Source organism: Schistocerca cancellata, chromosome 2 (assembly GCF_023864275.1).
Source record: "Schistocerca cancellata isolate TAMUIC-IGC-003103 chromosome 2, iqSchCanc2.1, whole genome shotgun sequence".
Classification (NCBI taxonomy): Eukaryota; Metazoa; Arthropoda; class Insecta; order Orthoptera; family Acrididae; genus Schistocerca; species Schistocerca cancellata.
The window spans coordinates 770755132-770773120 of NC_064627.1; the positions used below are offsets into that span (position 1 = coordinate 770755132).

Below are 17989 nucleotides of genomic sequence, written 5' to 3' on the forward strand. Positions count from 1 at the left end.
CAATATTCCAGAGGTAATATAGTCTCCCCATTCAAATCTCTGGACAGGGACCATCAGGAAAAACAAAACAGTCATTTTAGAGGTTACAGCTTGAATGTTAAACTCCTTCATCAGACAGGTAGTTTAGAAAATTTGAAAAGGGAAATGGATAGGTTGAAGGTAGATTTGGGGGGGGGGATTAGTGAAGTTTGTTGGCAGGGAGAACTGAGTTTCTGGTCAGGTCAGTACACAGTTATAAATACAAAATTAAATAGGGGTAATGTAGGGGAAGGCCAAGGTTCATCCTGGACTGTAGCACCACAGAAGAAGAATGTAGAAGTAGGTCTAATAATGAATATGAAAATAGAAATGCAAGTAAGCTACCGTGAACAGCATACTGAATGATTCATCATAGCCATGATAGACACGAAGCCAACACTCGCTGCAGTAGGACAAGCTTATATGCCAATTAGCACTGAAGATAAAGAGACTGAAAGAATGTATGATGAGATAAAAACTAATTAATCAGATTACCAAAATTTAACTGTGCTGGAGGAGTGGACTGGAATTTGGTAATAGAAAAAGGAAGAGAAGGAAAACGAAAGGAGAATATGGACTGGGGGAAAGGAATGAAAGATGAAGCTGCCACCTGGTAGAATCTTCCACAAAGCATAATTTAAGCACCATTAACACTTCATTTGAGACTCATGAAAAAATACTGTATACAAGAAAGGGACTTAAAGAGGGATGCTGGAACCTTTCAGATTGATTATATAAAGGTAATGCAGAGATTTCAGAACCCGATTTTAACCCATAAGGCAATTGCAGGGACAAGTGTGGATTCTGACCACAATTTATTGGTGATTAACTGTAGATTGTAACAGAAGAAATTCCAAAAATGTAGAAAGGATTCTGAGGTTTCTGAGAGTCCAGGTTTGAATATCAACAATATTATGGAAAGGGTAGATTGTTACTGTAAAGATAAAATGTTGAGTTGCAAACTGACACAAATGTTACATGTTGAGCTTTTGGACAAAGCCTTTTTCAGAAAAGAAAACACACACACACACACACACACACACACACACACACACACACAGAGAGAGAGAGAGAGAGAGAGAGAGAGAGAGAGAGAGAGAGATATTCACATGAGCAAGACTTTCAACAATCAGTCTTTCCTTCTTATCCCGCCAGGTACGTCTTCCCTAAACCTGGGTTCTGGGTGACTTTTCCAAACTCCCCCCATTCTCTAAACCTCACCAATCCTTTTTCTTCATCCCTCTTCCTTCCCCTTCATTGCTTCTGCCAAAAGGAGCCACTTGCTCTGTAAGCTTGCTAATTTTCTTAACTTTGACATCTGTGTGTACTCCTGCCACATCTAGGTGAGTAGATTTCCCACATTTTTTTTATTTTTATTTTTTTAAAATCCATCCAGTCACATCCATCATCTAGTATATTATTTCTACCTTTATTTAGTTGTAGTCTTGTAGTTGACTATTCTTCCCAGAAAATATTTGTGAAACATATTTTGCAAGCATTGGAGTGCTTTAAGACCTTGCAAATGGCATGTAACATGGATCATGAATGAACAATATTCTGGCATCATCTATACCCAGTTTTATCTCACTGACAACATCACTGCATAATAAGTCCAAAGAAAAACCTAAAATAATTTGATTTAGCAAATAAATACTTTTAAAAGTCTTACAATATGTTGTTAATATTTCCTCCAAAACATGAAGGGCAAAAGGGATCTTAATAAATAAAATGCACACACATTTTAGTGGCTCGCCTGGTTAAGAGCTGTACTTACTGCCATGTATGGCCGGCAACCAGCATCCCTTGTTCGTGCAATTGAGTCCACCAGCTGTCCTGAGATACCAAAGTCACAAAGTTTGATGTTTCCCCGTTTGTCCAACAAAATGTTACTAGGCTTCACATCACGATGTATGATTGCCAGTTTCTCTTTCAAATAGTTTAAGGCAGTTACAGTCTGTTTCAACAAAACTTTAGTGAGCAACTTAAGATAACAATACAGACACTTCATACAAAAGGTCATTCTATCATTTACTAAAAGCAAACAATGATACAAACATGCTGACAATAAAATGATTAACAATTTAAACTAACTAAACTGTGAGAAACAATGCAGTTCTATACTCTTCCCCCCTCCCCTTTTGAGCACGTAATGGTATGGTAAATAAAACTTACGGCAACTGTTATTTTTCCTAAGATGCATTCAGGTATCCTTTGATTTAATTTCTCATAAATAAATTTGTAGAATTTGTCTAATGATGTGTCCATGAGCTCCATACATATCCAACAGTCACCCTGCAACAAATAAAAATACATCATAAACATATCAGTCAGTCACAATAAACCTAATACAATAATTTAGTGATATTTAAAAATATTAATTCAATTTCAAAGGATAAGGTTTGTTTCTCATTAAAACCGTTTTTGTCATTTGCTTATTAACGTGTCAGAGAAGAATTCTTGTTGATCTGACAAAAGTCTTAAGATCTCACACAAATTTTATACAAGCACTAAGAAAAAAATGCTTATGTGCGTCTAATTTTAATTTATCAACATTGTGAAAATTGATATTTTTACTGAAGCAATATACAGAGCAATATCATGATGATGTTACAAACTTTCAAGGATGATGGAGAAGGGTAAATGTATCAACTTGAAGTGAAGAACCTTGGTTCACAAAAGGGAGTCAAAAGTTATAAGTAAAAAGCATTCTGATACAGTGGAATACATGTACGACTACTGTTGTCACTAAGATTGTTGGACAGACAACTTTCAGATGTGGTAATATGGACCAAAACAAGAAAAAAAGTCTAATAAACAAGAGCTCTAAAATGCATTCCTCAAGAGCTACGAGCAATTGCTCATCTTCTCTACTGTGAAACATCTCATCTACTGAACAAAGATCTTAAAGGCAAGAAAAATATGGAAACCAAAGGGCTTGCAGTAGAAAATGTGTGTTTCACAGTATCAAAGATGACCAAGTAGTAGTTTACTGTATGTCAGCCTTAACTTTTACAACATAAACCAAGAAGCACAAAATAAGGCCACATTTCTCTTGTTAGCCACACAATGCAGGCAACAATGGTTCACATCCATTACATTACATTCCCCCCTGTCACCACCTCTCTGTGTTTGTGGAGCTACCTGTCACTGTTTCTCACATATTTCAATGAAAACTACAAACAAAAAGTGTGTGGCTACTGTTCTCCATTTCTTGCAACACAGTTGCAAGGTTTAGGACACTCCTCAGAGACATTCAATGGAATGATCCTTACAGTGCTCATGGCATGAATGAAAAATATAACACTTTTGCTAATAAAGTGCTTACCTTATTTGAATAAAAAAAATTATTCAGGTAGTGAAAGGAGACGAAAATTTAATAGTCATGGGTGACTGGAATTCGATAGTAGGAAAAGAGAGAGAGAAGGAGAGAGAGAAGGACACATAGTGGGTAAATATGGATTGGGGGTAAGAAATGAAAGAGGAAGCCGCCTGGTAGAATTTTGCACAGAGCATAACTTAATCATAGCTAACTCTTGGTTCAAGAATCATAAAAGAAGGTTGTATACATGAAAGAATCCTGGAGATATTAGAAGGTATCAGATAATGGTAAGACAGACATTTAGGAACCAGGTTTTAAATTGTAAGACATTTCCAGGGGCAGATGTGGACTCTGACCACAATCTATTGGTTATGAACTGTAGATTAAAACTGAAGAAACTGCAAAAAGGTGGGAATTTAAGGAGATGGGACCTGGATAAACTGAAAGAACCAGAGGTTGTACAGAGTTTCAGGGAGAGCATAAGGGAACAATTGACAGGAATGGGGGAAAGAAATACAATAAAAAAAATAATGGGTGGCTTTGAGGGATGAAATAGTGAAGGCAGCAGAGGATTAAGTAGGTAAACAATCGAGGGCTAGTAGAAATCCTTGGGTAACAGAAGAAGTATTAAATTTAATTGATGAAAGGAGAAAATATAAAAATGCAATAAATGAAGCAGGCAAATAGAAATACAAACATTTCAAAAATGAGATTGACAGGAAATGCGAAATGGCTAAGCAGGCATGGCTGGAGGACAAATGTAAGGATGTAGAGGCTTATCTCACTAGGGGTAAGATAGATACTGCATACAGAAAAATTAAAGAGACTTTTGGAAAAAAGAGAACCACTTGTATGAATATCAAGAGCTTAGATGGGAACCCAGTTCCAAGCAAAGAAGGGAAAGCAGAAAGTTGGAAGGAGTATATAGAGCGTCTATACAAGGGCGATGTACTTGAGGACAATATTATGGAAATGGAAGAGGATGTAGAGAAAGACGAAATGGGAGATATTATATTGCGTGAAGAGTTTGACAGAGCACTGAAAGATCTGAGTCGAAACGAGGCTCTGGGAGTAGACAACATTCCATTAGAACTACTGACAGCCTTGGGAGAGCCAGTCCTGACAAAACTCTACAATCTGGTGAGGAAGATATACGAAACAGCCGAAATACTCTCAGACTTCAAGAAGAATATAATAATTCCAGTCCCAAAGAAAGCAGGTGTTGACAGATGTGAAAATTACCGAACTATCAGTTTAATAAGTCACAGCTGCAAAATACTAACGCGAATTCTCTACAGACAAATGGAAAAACTGGTAGAAGCCGACCTCGAGATAGATCAGTTTGGATTCTGTAGAAATATTGGAACACATGAGGCAATACTGACCTTACGACTTATCTTAGAAGAAAGATTAAGGAAAGGCAAACCTACGTTTCTAGCATTTGTAGACTTAGAGAAAGCTTTTGGCAATGTTGACTGGAATACTCTCAAATTCTAAAGGTGGCAGGGGTAAAATACAGGGAGCGAAAGGCTATTTACAGTAGTAAAGGAGTTTTGCTATTTGGGGAGCAAAATAACTGGTGATGGTCAAAGTAAAGAAGATATAAACTGTATACTGGCAATGGCAAGGAAAGCATTTCTGAAGAAGAGAAATTTGTTAACATCGAGTATAGATTTAAGTGTCAGGAAGTCATTTCTGAAAGTATTTGTATGGAGTGTAGCCATGTATGGAAGTGAAACGTGGACGATAAATTATTTGGACAAGAAGAGAATAGAAGCTTTCGAAATGTGGTGCTACAGAAGAATGCTGAAGATTAGATGGGTAGATCACATAACTAATGAGGAGGTACAATTTAGTACTGGAGGGCAGTGTGGAGGGTAAAAATCGTAGAGGGAGACCAAGAGATGAATACAATAAGCATATTCAGAAGGATGTGGGTTCCAGTAGTTACTCAGGGATGAAGAAGCTTGCACCGGATAGAGTAGCATGGGGAGCTGCATCAAAGCAGTCTCAGGACTGAAGACCACAACAACCACAACGACAACAACAACAACCTTATTTGAAAACGGTTTTCCCCAAACTAACCAACATTAGAGCAAAGTCTACAAAGAAGCCAAGGATTACTCAAGGAATAATGGTACCTTGTGAAACAAAAAGAAAACTGTATCTGTCAATCTGAAAAAGTTCAGATGATGATGCTATAGCACATTACAAGAAATACTGCAAAATATTAAAGACTGTAATATGGACATCAAAGCAAATACATTACAAGGAAAAGATAGTCAACCGAGATAACAAAATAAAAACTATATGGGATGTAGTGAAGGAGGAGACTGGTAGAACCAGACATGAAGAGGGGCAAATAGCATTAAGAGTTAATGATACATTGGCGACAGAAGGGTATGGTGTTGCAGAAATTTTTAACAAACATTTTATAGCTGTTACTGAAAAGATGTTGTCAGATTCTGTAGATACTGCCATGGGATACCTCAGATCAGACATTTCAAGTAACTTCCATAATATGAATTTGACCCTCACTACCCCAGCAGAAGTAATGTCCATCATAAAATCTTTAAAATCAAAAACATCTAGTGAGTATGATGAAATATCAACAAAGTTAATTAAAGAATGTGATTCTGAGTTAAGTAACATATTAAGCTACCTGTGTAACCAGTCATTTATCAGTGGAATATTTCCTGAATGGTTGAAATATGCTGAAGTTAAGACACTGTTTAAGAAGGGAGATAAAGAAATAGCGTCATTTCCGTCCAATTTCACTTTTGCCAGTACTCTCAAAAATTTTAGAAAAGGTAATGTACAATCACTTTTGTAACCATCTTATCACAAATAACATACTGTCAAAGTTGCAGTTTGGTTTTCTAAACAGTTCTACACTTACGGTGAAAATGTACTTAATTCATCAGACAAAAAATTGCAGGCAACTGATATTTTTGGTGATCTTTCAAAGGCATTTGACTGTGTAAATCACAATATCCTTTTAAGTAAATTAGAATATTATGGTGTAACAGGAAATGTTGCAAAATGGTTCACATCTTATATCTCTGGCAGGAAACAATGGGTTTTATCAGGAAAGAGACATGTATTGTGCTAACAGGTATCATCCAACAGGGAATTAATTACATGTGGGGTCCCACAAGCTTCCATCTTCGGGCCCTTACTTTTCCTTGTCTATATCAATAACCTTTCATGAGTAACATTACAAGGTGCCAAATTTGTTTTGTTTGCCAATGATACAAACACTGCAATAAATAGCAAATCAAGTGTAGTCTTGCAAGGATCAGCTAATACAATATTTGTGGACATTAATCATTGGTTCCTAGCCAATTCTTTGTCACTAAACTTTGAAAAAACACACTGCATGCAATTCAGAACTTGTAAGGGGTGTCCCACGAGTATATGCCTAACATATGATGACAAGCAGATAGAAGAAGTGGACAGTGTTAAATTCTTGAGATTACAGCTTGATAATAAATCCAATTGGGAGGAGCACACCACAGAAGTGCTGAAACAAATCTCTATTTGCAATGTGATTTCTGTCAGACATAGCTGATATAAAAATTAAGAAGGTGGCATACTATGCTTACTTCACTCCATAATGTTATATGAGATTACTTTTTAGGGTAATTCATCATGCCAAGCTGAAGTTTTTTGGGCACAAAAACTTGCAATAAGAATTATGTGTGTTGTGAACTCAAGAACATCCTGCAGAGGCCTGTTCCGGGAACTAGGGATACTAACTACTGCTTCCCAATATATTTATTCCTTAATGAAATTTGTCATTAAAAATATATCACTTTCTCAGACCAACAGCTCAGGTCATGGAATCAATACTAGAAATAAGAATGATCTTCACAAGGATTTAAAGTCACTTACTCTTGTACAAAAGGGTGTGAATTATTCAGGAACACACAATAACTTTCCAGATTACACACACACTCTCTCTCTCTCTCTCTCTCTCTCTCTCTCTCTCTCTCTCTAACTTCTGCACTATTTCAGTGCAATAATGTGTTCATTGTAAATAACTATTGTAGTATATGTTTATTACCTTATAAACAAAAAAACATTTTTTTAAATTTTAAATTTAGTGCATTAATGCAATCTTAGTAAATGAGTGTTGTAAAATAATCCTTTCATATAGTGTTCATTAAAAATAAAATTTAAAAAAATGGCGATCATTCCACTTGGGACCTGTGGAAGGTAAATTAGCTTATTTGTTTTAGTTGCAAATATTTGTCATGTATTATTGTTTTCTTACATGTTCTACATCCTGGAGGACTTCCTCACTACATATCAAGTGGAATGAAAGTAAATCTAATCTAATCATGTTGTTATACGGAACACAGAGTATTTTGCTCATTTCAATTTCTACAGCAGCATGTGGTGGAAGGCACACAGCACATTAGAAAAGCCTGTGCTGAGCACAATGTTCTATCACTGATTCTAAACGATCATGTTATAGTAATTCACTTGACAAAACTGTAAATTACATGGATACAGAATGGTTGGCCAATACTTAGTTTCATAAGGCAAAATTTCATTAGTGCCAATACCAACATTTAAAAGCAGAGAAAACTTTCCTCACATTCAGAACTGTTAGTTCCTTACTAAGGGAGAAAAGAGGGATAGTTGATGGAAGGGTAAGAAGGAGGGGCAGGTCACTCAGACTGGTCTGAGAGGAATCCACTAGTTGTAAGGCTTGGTAATGTTTTTTTTACCGGTATATATTTATATTAGTTTTTTGTAGTAGTTTTACTCAATTATGAATTATAATTCCTCTTTGTCTTCATCATTTTTTTCGTTATAATTTTTCTACAGCTCCTTTATGAATTTCCTCTTATTCTTAACTGATTACTCATTCCACTTCTTATTTCTCTTTCTCTTAATCCATGTTTACTTCTCACTCAGTCTTGTACAGAGGTTAAATATGTACTACATTTGAACTGCTAATGTGACCCCACTCCTCTCGTTTTTGTCTCTCTTTAACCTCGTAAGAGCTGCAACCTTTTCAAACGTGTGTCTGAGTAACAGGCCCCTCCTTCCCCCCTTCCAAAACCTAACAGTTTTAAAAGCTAGGGATAATTTTCTCTACTTTTAACATTTTCTGAGATATACATGTACATGAGACGTTCCAGTTTTTGGTGAATTTATTGAGTAATGTACCTGTGTACGTGCGTTTTTGATGACTTTTCTGAATTATACATTGTGTGAATCTGAAAGTACATCGCTCTCTTTTTCTGGTCTCAACAACGGGCCTAGTTTGGTGTGTGCCAGCATCCAGCAACCATTCAGCTGGTGATACTGAGTCAATGTGTGGACACATGTCTAGCAGGTTACACTGGTCATGCATGTTATCTGAGTAGTATGGTTTATATTTTATTTGAAGGTGTGCCTGAATATCAGTGCATATGGTCATAAAAAATTTAATAACTATCATGATAGATGTTTTGTTGAACCAATAAAACAAACGCTGTTTCTGTTCCACATTGGTTGTCTTACGTATTAAGCTGCGACCGTGGCAGACCTTTTCCTTCTGAAGAAGGGAAATTTGTTAACCTCTATTATAGATTTAAATGTCAGGAAGTCCTCTCTGAGAGTATTTGTATGGAGTGTAGCCATGTATGGAAATGAAACAAGGACAATAAACAGTTTAAATAAGAAGAGAATAGATGCTTTGAATGAGGTGCTATAGAAGAATAATGAAGATTCAATGGGTAGAACATGTAACTAATGGGGAGAAGAGGAATTTGTGGCACAACTTGACTAGAAGAAGGGATTGATTGGTAGGACACATTCTGAGGCATCAAGGGATAACCAACTTAGTATTGGAGGGAAGCGTGGAGGGTAAAAATCACAGAGGGAGACCAAGAAATGGATACAGTAAGCAGATTCAGAAGGATGTATGTTACAGTAGTTAATCAGAGATGAAGAGGCTTGCACAGGATAGAGCAGCATGAACAACACTGGGGGGGGGGGGGGGGGGGGGGGCGAATCTGTAGCTCATAGAATCCTGGTTAACTGCCTGTTCCCAAAAAGATATTAATAAAACTTGAACTGAGCTCACTTGGGGGTGGGGGGGGGGTGGGGGGGGGGGACACCACAAGGGGGAGAGTTGAAGCTGCCTAGTCATTGCATTAAAAGATCCACACCTCCCACCTTTGTTATACACTGACTCTCATTGTAGGAATGTCAATTTTTTTTATCCACCTCCCAAAATAACCTTGTACATAGTGTACCGACAGACATATAAAGAGTAACATGTTCATTGATAAAAATGCATTCTAGTTTCAGTTCATGAACAGTTCAACAGAAGAAAATGCTGAGAACAGAACTCAAATGCAACAGAATCCATATTTAACAAAAATCAAGCTCCCCTAATTGCAGCATTCCAGTCCAACATGTGCAGGAAGTGAAGCACGCCCCTGACACATCTGCTGATGTAGAATAGAGGTAATCCACCCTTTTTACCTGCCTCTGTTTGTAATACAATTTACTAACTGCTTACCATTCCACAGTAATGGTAACTTATAAAGTAGGGAAGTAACTTCAGTGTATAAAAATAATAAGCAGAGTTACAAAAATTCACAGCATATAATAATAGTTACTTACCAAACATAACATTTTTATTAAAAAGAGGACTAGGTTGACCACCATTGGTGTAGATATCCTTTTTCAGCATATAAATTTAGGCGTTACAACCACAGTGTTTTGTGCCAAAAACCTAGAGAAGGTTTTAGTTATTTACTGTTATGATGACTATGATCTGAATGTTTGAAACCACTGCTTTATCAGATATTTATTAAACTCACGTATTTCAACCTATGCCTATATGTTTTTTATACTGTATTTTTGTCTAGGAAAAAGTAAAAAGATTTGGGATCCATTTGAACAGTAAAGTAGTATAATGCTGGCTATATTGTGAAACAGCCTCTTTTCATTGTCTTTATTTTTAATGAATAACAATATTGTCGTACATATGTAATGTGCTTTTTAGGTTTTATATAGCCTAAATGAGGTACTGAAAGAGCCTATTTTAGGTGTCTAAAATGCACTTTGTATGACCTAAGAATCCAAGGTCTAGTTATCACACTTGGAGTCTTATCAAAGTTAAAATTTGAGAAGACTTCAGGAATTCAAATCAGTTCATGGCACGTATCCAGTGATTTTCATCAAATACATCTGAAATCTTTTCCCTAAAATATGATCAGAAAGACAGAAACTAACATGTGTGAGCTATTTAAAAATTGCCATTTACCTGTGTAGCACCTAAGGCATTTGAAAAATGTGAAACTTTTAAAGAATTTGAATCAGCTTTTTTTAACAAACATTGGTTACAAAACCATCAGTGGGTTATCAAAACATCATTATTGTCATCACAAAATTACACTCAGAAAGCAGGAATCATGTGAGAATATTTTCAAAAGCATTTGGATAAAAGCATACATACTTAGATGATTGAGTAAAAGATAATTAGTTAACTGAAATTTTAATTCAAAGATTTCCTTGAGTGGTACAAGCAAAAACAGCTTTGTCTTTGCACCATGAAACTGATGAAACGTGTCATTAGATTGTATGGATAATAATGATCATGAAAGGAGACAACATAAAGAGATGGAATTTTGGTAGAGGAAACTGTAAGGCATGTTTTTCACCACATGAAGATAGTTTTCACAGAAATTATGGGTCACCAAATCACTTTGACAGAAGGGAAAATGGAGCATGTAGAAATGCAGATTACAGACAACATAGGGAAGATTGTAACAGATGACAGACAAAAACAAGACAGATCAATGGGCTGGGAAAGGAATGATGAATACTTACCAGTCTGACCTTCATAGTTAAAACTTTGTGCAGTACTGGGTGGGACTCAGTTCAAAAGTGTAGCTGTAGTCAACATGTCAGCACTTGCCATTAATAATAATCAATGTGATATGGATTATGGCATAAGAGACGACTTGCGAGAGTGGGAAGTTGTGACAAATCAGGAGGATTCTTTACATTGTTATGTTTTTCTTCCATCACTTTTTTTGTATCTTCAATACTGTCATTTATATCACACATTCCCAGCACCTAAAAAAGCTTAATTACTGACAGCAAATACGACTTTGCCTGGGTATTCAATTCGGCAATTTTCTAATAGAAATGAAAAACTAATAAAAGATCTGTGTTTGTAGTGTAATACTGAAAAAATTTCATTTACATGTATTCATGAAGACACCTTTGAGTTTATGAAACAGCTGTACTAAGAAATACATATAATGTACAAACGTATAAAGACAATATCCAAATTAAGAAACGTAGTATGCAACACACAAATTCTTTGTAATGTTTATTTAACTCAGAACTAGATTATAAACAATATTTTTAGTTTCCTGTCCAGAAGGAACGATGAATACGTTCTTGAGTGAACCCACCCTCGAGTGACAAAGTCATTGAAGAGAGAAACGTGGAGCTGTCATATCTGCTCCTCAGTATTTAAGACTGCCCCTGTGACTTGTTAACTGTAACTGCAAAAGCAATTCTTACTAGAAACCGCAGTCTCTTGACGAAAAGATGAGAACTGTGTGTCATACAATGATACACAAGTGTAGGTACATTCAGTGGCTTATGTGTATACTGTCTGCAAAATGTGTTGAGGATAGAATTAGTAGCAAAGAAGTAATAAATTTTCATGCATCTCATTGTTTAAGGCGTCATATCACCTGGACTATGATAGGTAGGTCATTCTTAGGTCCCACAGTAATGGTTGCCTTACAGTAAGAGATGTGTGTACCAAGTTTGGTTGAAATTGGTCCAGTGGTTTAGGAGGAGATGTGGAACATACACACATATATACGTCCCTTTTATTATACAAATGGATTACTGATAATATGCATATTTTATTCATTCTGATATGATTATTTGATTGGAAGGACAGTGCAATGAGTGACTTACATAAAATGACTTACATAGTGACTGTTTCAATGATTTACTTGCCACCCATAAACAACTGTGCAATCAAACAATATTACAGGACATCAACCAAATGTGGTTTGTGGTCATTATCTGTGCATAACTGAAATACATGAGACTCAAACTGGGCATAAAAAGTATTTTATACCGCATCCAATTGCAATTAAAGTTTGTGCACTGCAACAGTGAACTGAGTAAACTACATTATCACAGTATTCCCATCACTAACTTTTCACCCAGTTTCGACAGAGGTACTGCTACTGAGGGTAACTGACATAGAGAATGGATAAGCTGCCAAGTAATACTGAAGATATGTTGATGCTCATTATTGACATTAATGTTTATAGTATCACAACTGATGGACTTCTGGACAGTGGTAGCCAGATCTATACACTAATGTATAAATTGTCTCTGCAGTTAAGTGAGATTGCAGAGCTCTCATATTTTTGTGTGAGTAGTGCACGTGTTATCAGTGTGTGGAAAACAGAAGGAAGCAAATTATGAATTAGATGTTAATAAAGTGTTACATTGATGGCAAAGAACATGAGCAAAATTTCCTGGTAATTCTGTCATTATCTTTTGGGCAGGGACAGGATGGAAGATGGTGAAAAAAGTGGATTTTGCTCTTGGCAAGGGTCATGAGGAAAGAGAAGCTGCATTTACAGAGCGTGTCATTAAGGAAGAGATTAACACTGTGCATGGATGAATTTACAATGTATTAATGTGGATAATGAGGGACCTGTAGCTCAGATAAATATTATTGATTATGCTAAGGATGAATAAAGTAACTAGAGGAAAGATAATTCAAAGCTGTTCTTTGTCAAATTCATAAGAAAATTCAGGAGATAACTGGTTTGTCAAAGGAGAAGAAGGAAGAACTAAATTAAGTACTTCATCATTATCCTATGATATTTCTGAAGGGGCCAGGATTAATTAAAGGTAGTAAATGTAGATAAAGTAAAAAAAAAAAAAAAACATGAGGCTTTCTACAATACAAGTCATCCTGGTTGAACTGATAAGTGTGGTGCTATAGATCTTGACACTGAACAAATGCTGTGACCGCCAAAGACATTTCCTGAACCTGGCAATACAAGATCCTGCAAATAAAGTTTATGAGCTCACTCCCTATGCAGCCTGCAACTGAACGAGGTGGTGCAGTGGTTAGCGCACTTGACTCGCATTCAGGATGACGACAGTTCAAATCTGCATCGGGCCATCCTCATTTAGATTTTCTGTGATTTCCCTAAATTGCTTCAGACAAATGCCAGGATGGTTCCTCAGAAATAACATAGCCGATTTCCTTCTCCACCCTTCCCTAACCCTTGCTTGTGCGCCGTCTCTAATAAGGTCATTGTTGATGGGCTGTTAAACACTAATCTCCTCCTCCACCTCCTCCTGCAGCCCACACATCAGGAGGAGGACGAGAATAAAAATCATATCCAGCAAGAGTGTAGCAGGGGAGGAGCTTACAATTTACCATCACATCAGTGGTATTTCATCTCCTAAATATAAGTACTGGCAATGCATTACGTTTCTTTGTAATTTTATACTAGGGAAAATGTAGATATAAGAACACAAGAGTGTCAATCTTGGTTGCAAGAAACTGCTGAGAATCTTGATTGCAACCACTAACTTGGAACTCTTCCTGGGTCAGGAAGTTATTGTTCTGTACAAACTTGTCACTCTATTGAAATAACACAATTACCAATCAAGTAGATGTCCAGCACTATTTACTATTGAGTCACTGAGTGAGATGGCACAGTGGTTAGCACACCGAACTCACACTGGGAAGACGATGGTTTGCCCATCATGATTTAGGTTTTCCATGATGTCCTTAAATCGCCTAAGGCAAATGCTAGGATGGTTTCTTTTAAAGGGCATGGCCAATTTCCTTCCCCAGCCTTGAAACATTCGAGCACATGCTCCATCTTGGCATTGATGGGATGTTAAACCCTAATCTTCCTTTACAGTACAGTCAATGTTGCAAACTGCCCATGGTGCTTGTCTGGTAGACATGTTGCTAATTCTTTAGCACTAAAAATATGTCACTCAACGTATGGATAGTTAAAGTCACATATTAGTTAACGTTAGGCTGAGACCAAAACTCTTATCAGCCAGTACAGAGGTGCTAAGATACACATTCTTTATCACCACCTGTAATTATAAAAGACATCATTGTTTAACAATTGGTGTGGTTCGGCTGAGCTCCCTAAAGATGATCATGATTCTGGGCCTTATGGTTCCCTGTGTGACAAAGCCGAGGAGGTTTGGTAGAGCAGCATGCTAGTTTGTGTGATGTTGGCATCAGAAACGGAAGGCCTTCTTTGTGGAAAAAACATAATTTGACTACTAGCTAGCTAGAATATGAAAACACCAAGATGGGCCACCTATTGTAGCATTACTGGTAATCTGCCATACCAGTTGCACAGACATTTGCAATGTGGCATTTATAATCAGTTATCCTAAATTCCTGTATAGTGTGGTGTGCTGTGGATGGTTAGACCAAGCAGATGTAAATGAAACTTTGGCGTATATATTCAATAGTAAATAAATTACCACAAGGGGACACGTACGAGGAGAGATGCAATTCACTCAACGACTTTTGTACTGAATTGGTATATTCTATTTTGTTCACAACCTATGTACTTGCTAACTGTAAGACTGTCAATTTGGTTGTCCTCTCTTGTTAAGACTTGTACTTGTGAGTGTGCTGAAAATACTAAGTAAGAAATTACACAACCTTGGAACTGGGTTCTAGCCAGTGATATTTTGAGGCATTTAGTTTGGTTTGAGCTTTTTGAGTTATGGTTATGGAACTCTCTGGTCACACGTTCACATACCGTCATTCATTTTGACCTTTCACCATGGTCCAGGGTTTGGTTCCTACCTGATTTATTTCCTTGCACAAGGGTAGGCTTAGACCTAAGTTTGCAAGTGGATTAACTATAATTCACCATGAATGATAATAATTAGGCTATCATAGGGTAATTTGTCTAGCTCATTTCCAGAAGCTGTGGTGTGTTGAAATGAACAGGTGTTGGTAATGTGTTCATCACATTTTAATGCAGCTAGCGTATGGAAGGGGCAACAGTTGTGACAGTGCAACTTCTTGTCACTGTATGTCACACGTGAATTGTAGTTTGGCCATGTGTAACTAGTTGTAATTATACTGCTTATGGGTTGTGCCTGTGGGCATTGAACATTATAGACTCCTTTACAAGTTATAATTTTAAGAGAGGTTTAACTGTGCACTACAACTGCTGCCCCCTCCCATCCCCCACCATTCTGAACTTGTTGACTAGTGTGTCTGTTGCAAGTTTTTACCACTGAACATGGAGTATTGTTTTTAGTATTAATAAATGCAATTTAAATGTTTGTTCAGTATCATAAATGTGCTGGCAAATTATAATAATGCATACTTGAACAAAAATTACTTTGCATAACCTACAGAGTATGTTATGTATATCAGTTGTAATTATTGCTTTCTTGGCTCAATGCTAATGTGATCTGTTTTCATCGAACGCATAATTATCAACTTGAGTACAACAAATGTCACAAGAGATATTGTATTTAAGTTTGATGGTGAAGAAAGACTATTTGTAACTGATTGGCTGCAAGCTGCAGATGAAAATATACATGCTGCCAAATCAAGATCAAATGAAACACACGCCACAGTGAAAAGTGCCCAAACAGTCCCATCAAAACACAGTGTAACCCTTCCCCTCCCCCCCCCCCCCCTTGCCTCTCCCCCTCTGGAAGCAATGTAGGCTTGTACTCTCACATACAGGCAATCATAAAGGTGATGAATTGCATCGTGTGATAAACTGTCCCAATCATCTTGTGCCTTTTGTTGCAATTCTGCAATGCTTCGTACAGGTTCTGGGTAATGAACGACTTAAGTGTTCCATCATGTTTCATGAGTATTCAATTGGCAAGAGATCTGGTGATCTTGCCGGCCAGTGCAGTTGTACACTTTGACGAGCACATTGCATTGCAGTGCCCGTTTGTGGACCTGTACTGTCCTGTGAAAAAAGCACATCACCTTCCCACTGAAAAAAGTGCAGTACCAGGTGATAACACTCTGTGCTATGTATTAGGCACTGGTAACTTTACCTTTCAGAAACACCAAATGTGACCACAAGTTGTAGCTGATTTCTGCTAGGGGCCTGTCTGTCATGGTTGGCTGCATTCTGGAATAGGCAACTCACCAGGTCTACACCAATCATGTATACGTCCATCACTCACATACAGAAAGAACCTACTCTCATCACTGAAGACAACAGAGCACCATTCCAGTATCCAGTCCGCTCCATCACAGCACCAGAAGAGCCATGCCTGGTGGCAGCATGGTGTCGATAATAGTTTGGCCAGAGGTGCAACATGTGCCTATATTTCGTCCCTGGATGACGGGCAACAAGACTCGCAAAATACATTGATCTTGACATGTCTCTACCATGTAAACGTCGATGTGTCCGTGCTAAGCAAACACCCAGAACCTGTTCTAAAGATGTAGGCATGTTCCACAGACTACTACCAAAAGCAGCAACACACCGCCAATATACAGTGCCCAACACGTGCAGCAATCCTTGGGAATGCATCCCGCTCTCAGCAGGCCCGTCACGTGACCTCGTTCAAATGGCTGAAGCTGTTCAACATGAGTACTTATCTGTTGGTAGGGCACGTTTGACGCTAGAGTAAATGTCGCAAACAGTGTTCATCTCTAAACTCACCACAGTTACTGCCTGCAGAGACAAAACAGGGGGTACATAGACACGACTCCTAGTGCCATCCGATCGCTGATGACAATGAGAAATAAATCACTAACACTACAACCCCTCAGTGTGTGCATATTTTACCTTGGTGCCACTGAACACAGTCCTTGAGAGTGTTGCATATTCCCCCCCAAGTAGTGTATGAGAAGCAGTGCAGCTACTGTTGTAATGTCAAGATCACAGCCGATTTACTATGAATAATGCTGGATTTCAACTGCCAGAGTCAGATACTTGCAAGACTTGTGATAGGTTGCAAGTTTGCAAGTTATACTAACCCGACAAGTATTGAAGTTGAGAAGAATGGGGCCCTTAAATTTAAAGGGCCATAATTGAGAAGAGCTAAAGTTATGAGGACAAAATTCCAAGAATTAAATGCTGGAAGTTACAGAAACCTCCAAAGACACACACACAATTTCTATATACCTGAACTCACACCAAAACTTTCCTGTCAGTTTGCTTTTCACTTGCACAAGATTTGAACACAGTTACTTTGTGAATATTACTGTAATATTTTTCACTACTGTCTGATGTACTTAGTAAAACATATGTTTGCAGTGAAAACTTTTCCCAATACATTTTGATGTAGACTGTGATAACCAACAATAGAAGGGACAATGTTTGAAGTTAACTATTTTCTAGGAGTCTACCCATGTGGTGGATAACACAGCTAAAAAACAGTGTAAGAAATTTTAGAAAAAGTTACAAATAAGTCCTTTGTGATTTACACTGATGAGCCAAAACATTATGACAACTGCCTACAATGATGCTGGATGTCACCTGGTGGCATTCAGGGCATATGACGTGATAACAGAAGCTTGTAAGTGGAGCAGACATGGACAGGCGATCACTCAAGCAAATATATGGGCTGAAAATTGGTAAATCCATAAGTGCAAAGGGCAGATTATGAGTA

The 17989-nt window shown here is 37.4% G+C and overlaps 1 protein-coding gene across 4 annotated transcripts in view; it reads right to left on the bottom strand.

The window, feature by feature from the left end:
- Window positions 1-17989, bottom strand: part of LOC126162596 (dual specificity mitogen-activated protein kinase kinase 4-like) — a 138861-nt gene that overhangs the window by 13801 nt on the left and 107071 nt on the right. For all 4 annotated transcript variants that reach the window (XM_049919205.1, XM_049919204.1, XM_049919203.1 and 1 more), the window contains 2 exons: window positions 2191-2310; window positions 1793-1972 (listed from right to left, as the gene is read on the bottom strand). In XM_049919205.1, the coding sequence (XP_049775162.1) occupies window positions 1793-1972; window positions 2191-2310 (300 nt within the window). The remainder of the gene's footprint in view (window positions 1-1792; window positions 1973-2190; window positions 2311-17989) is intronic.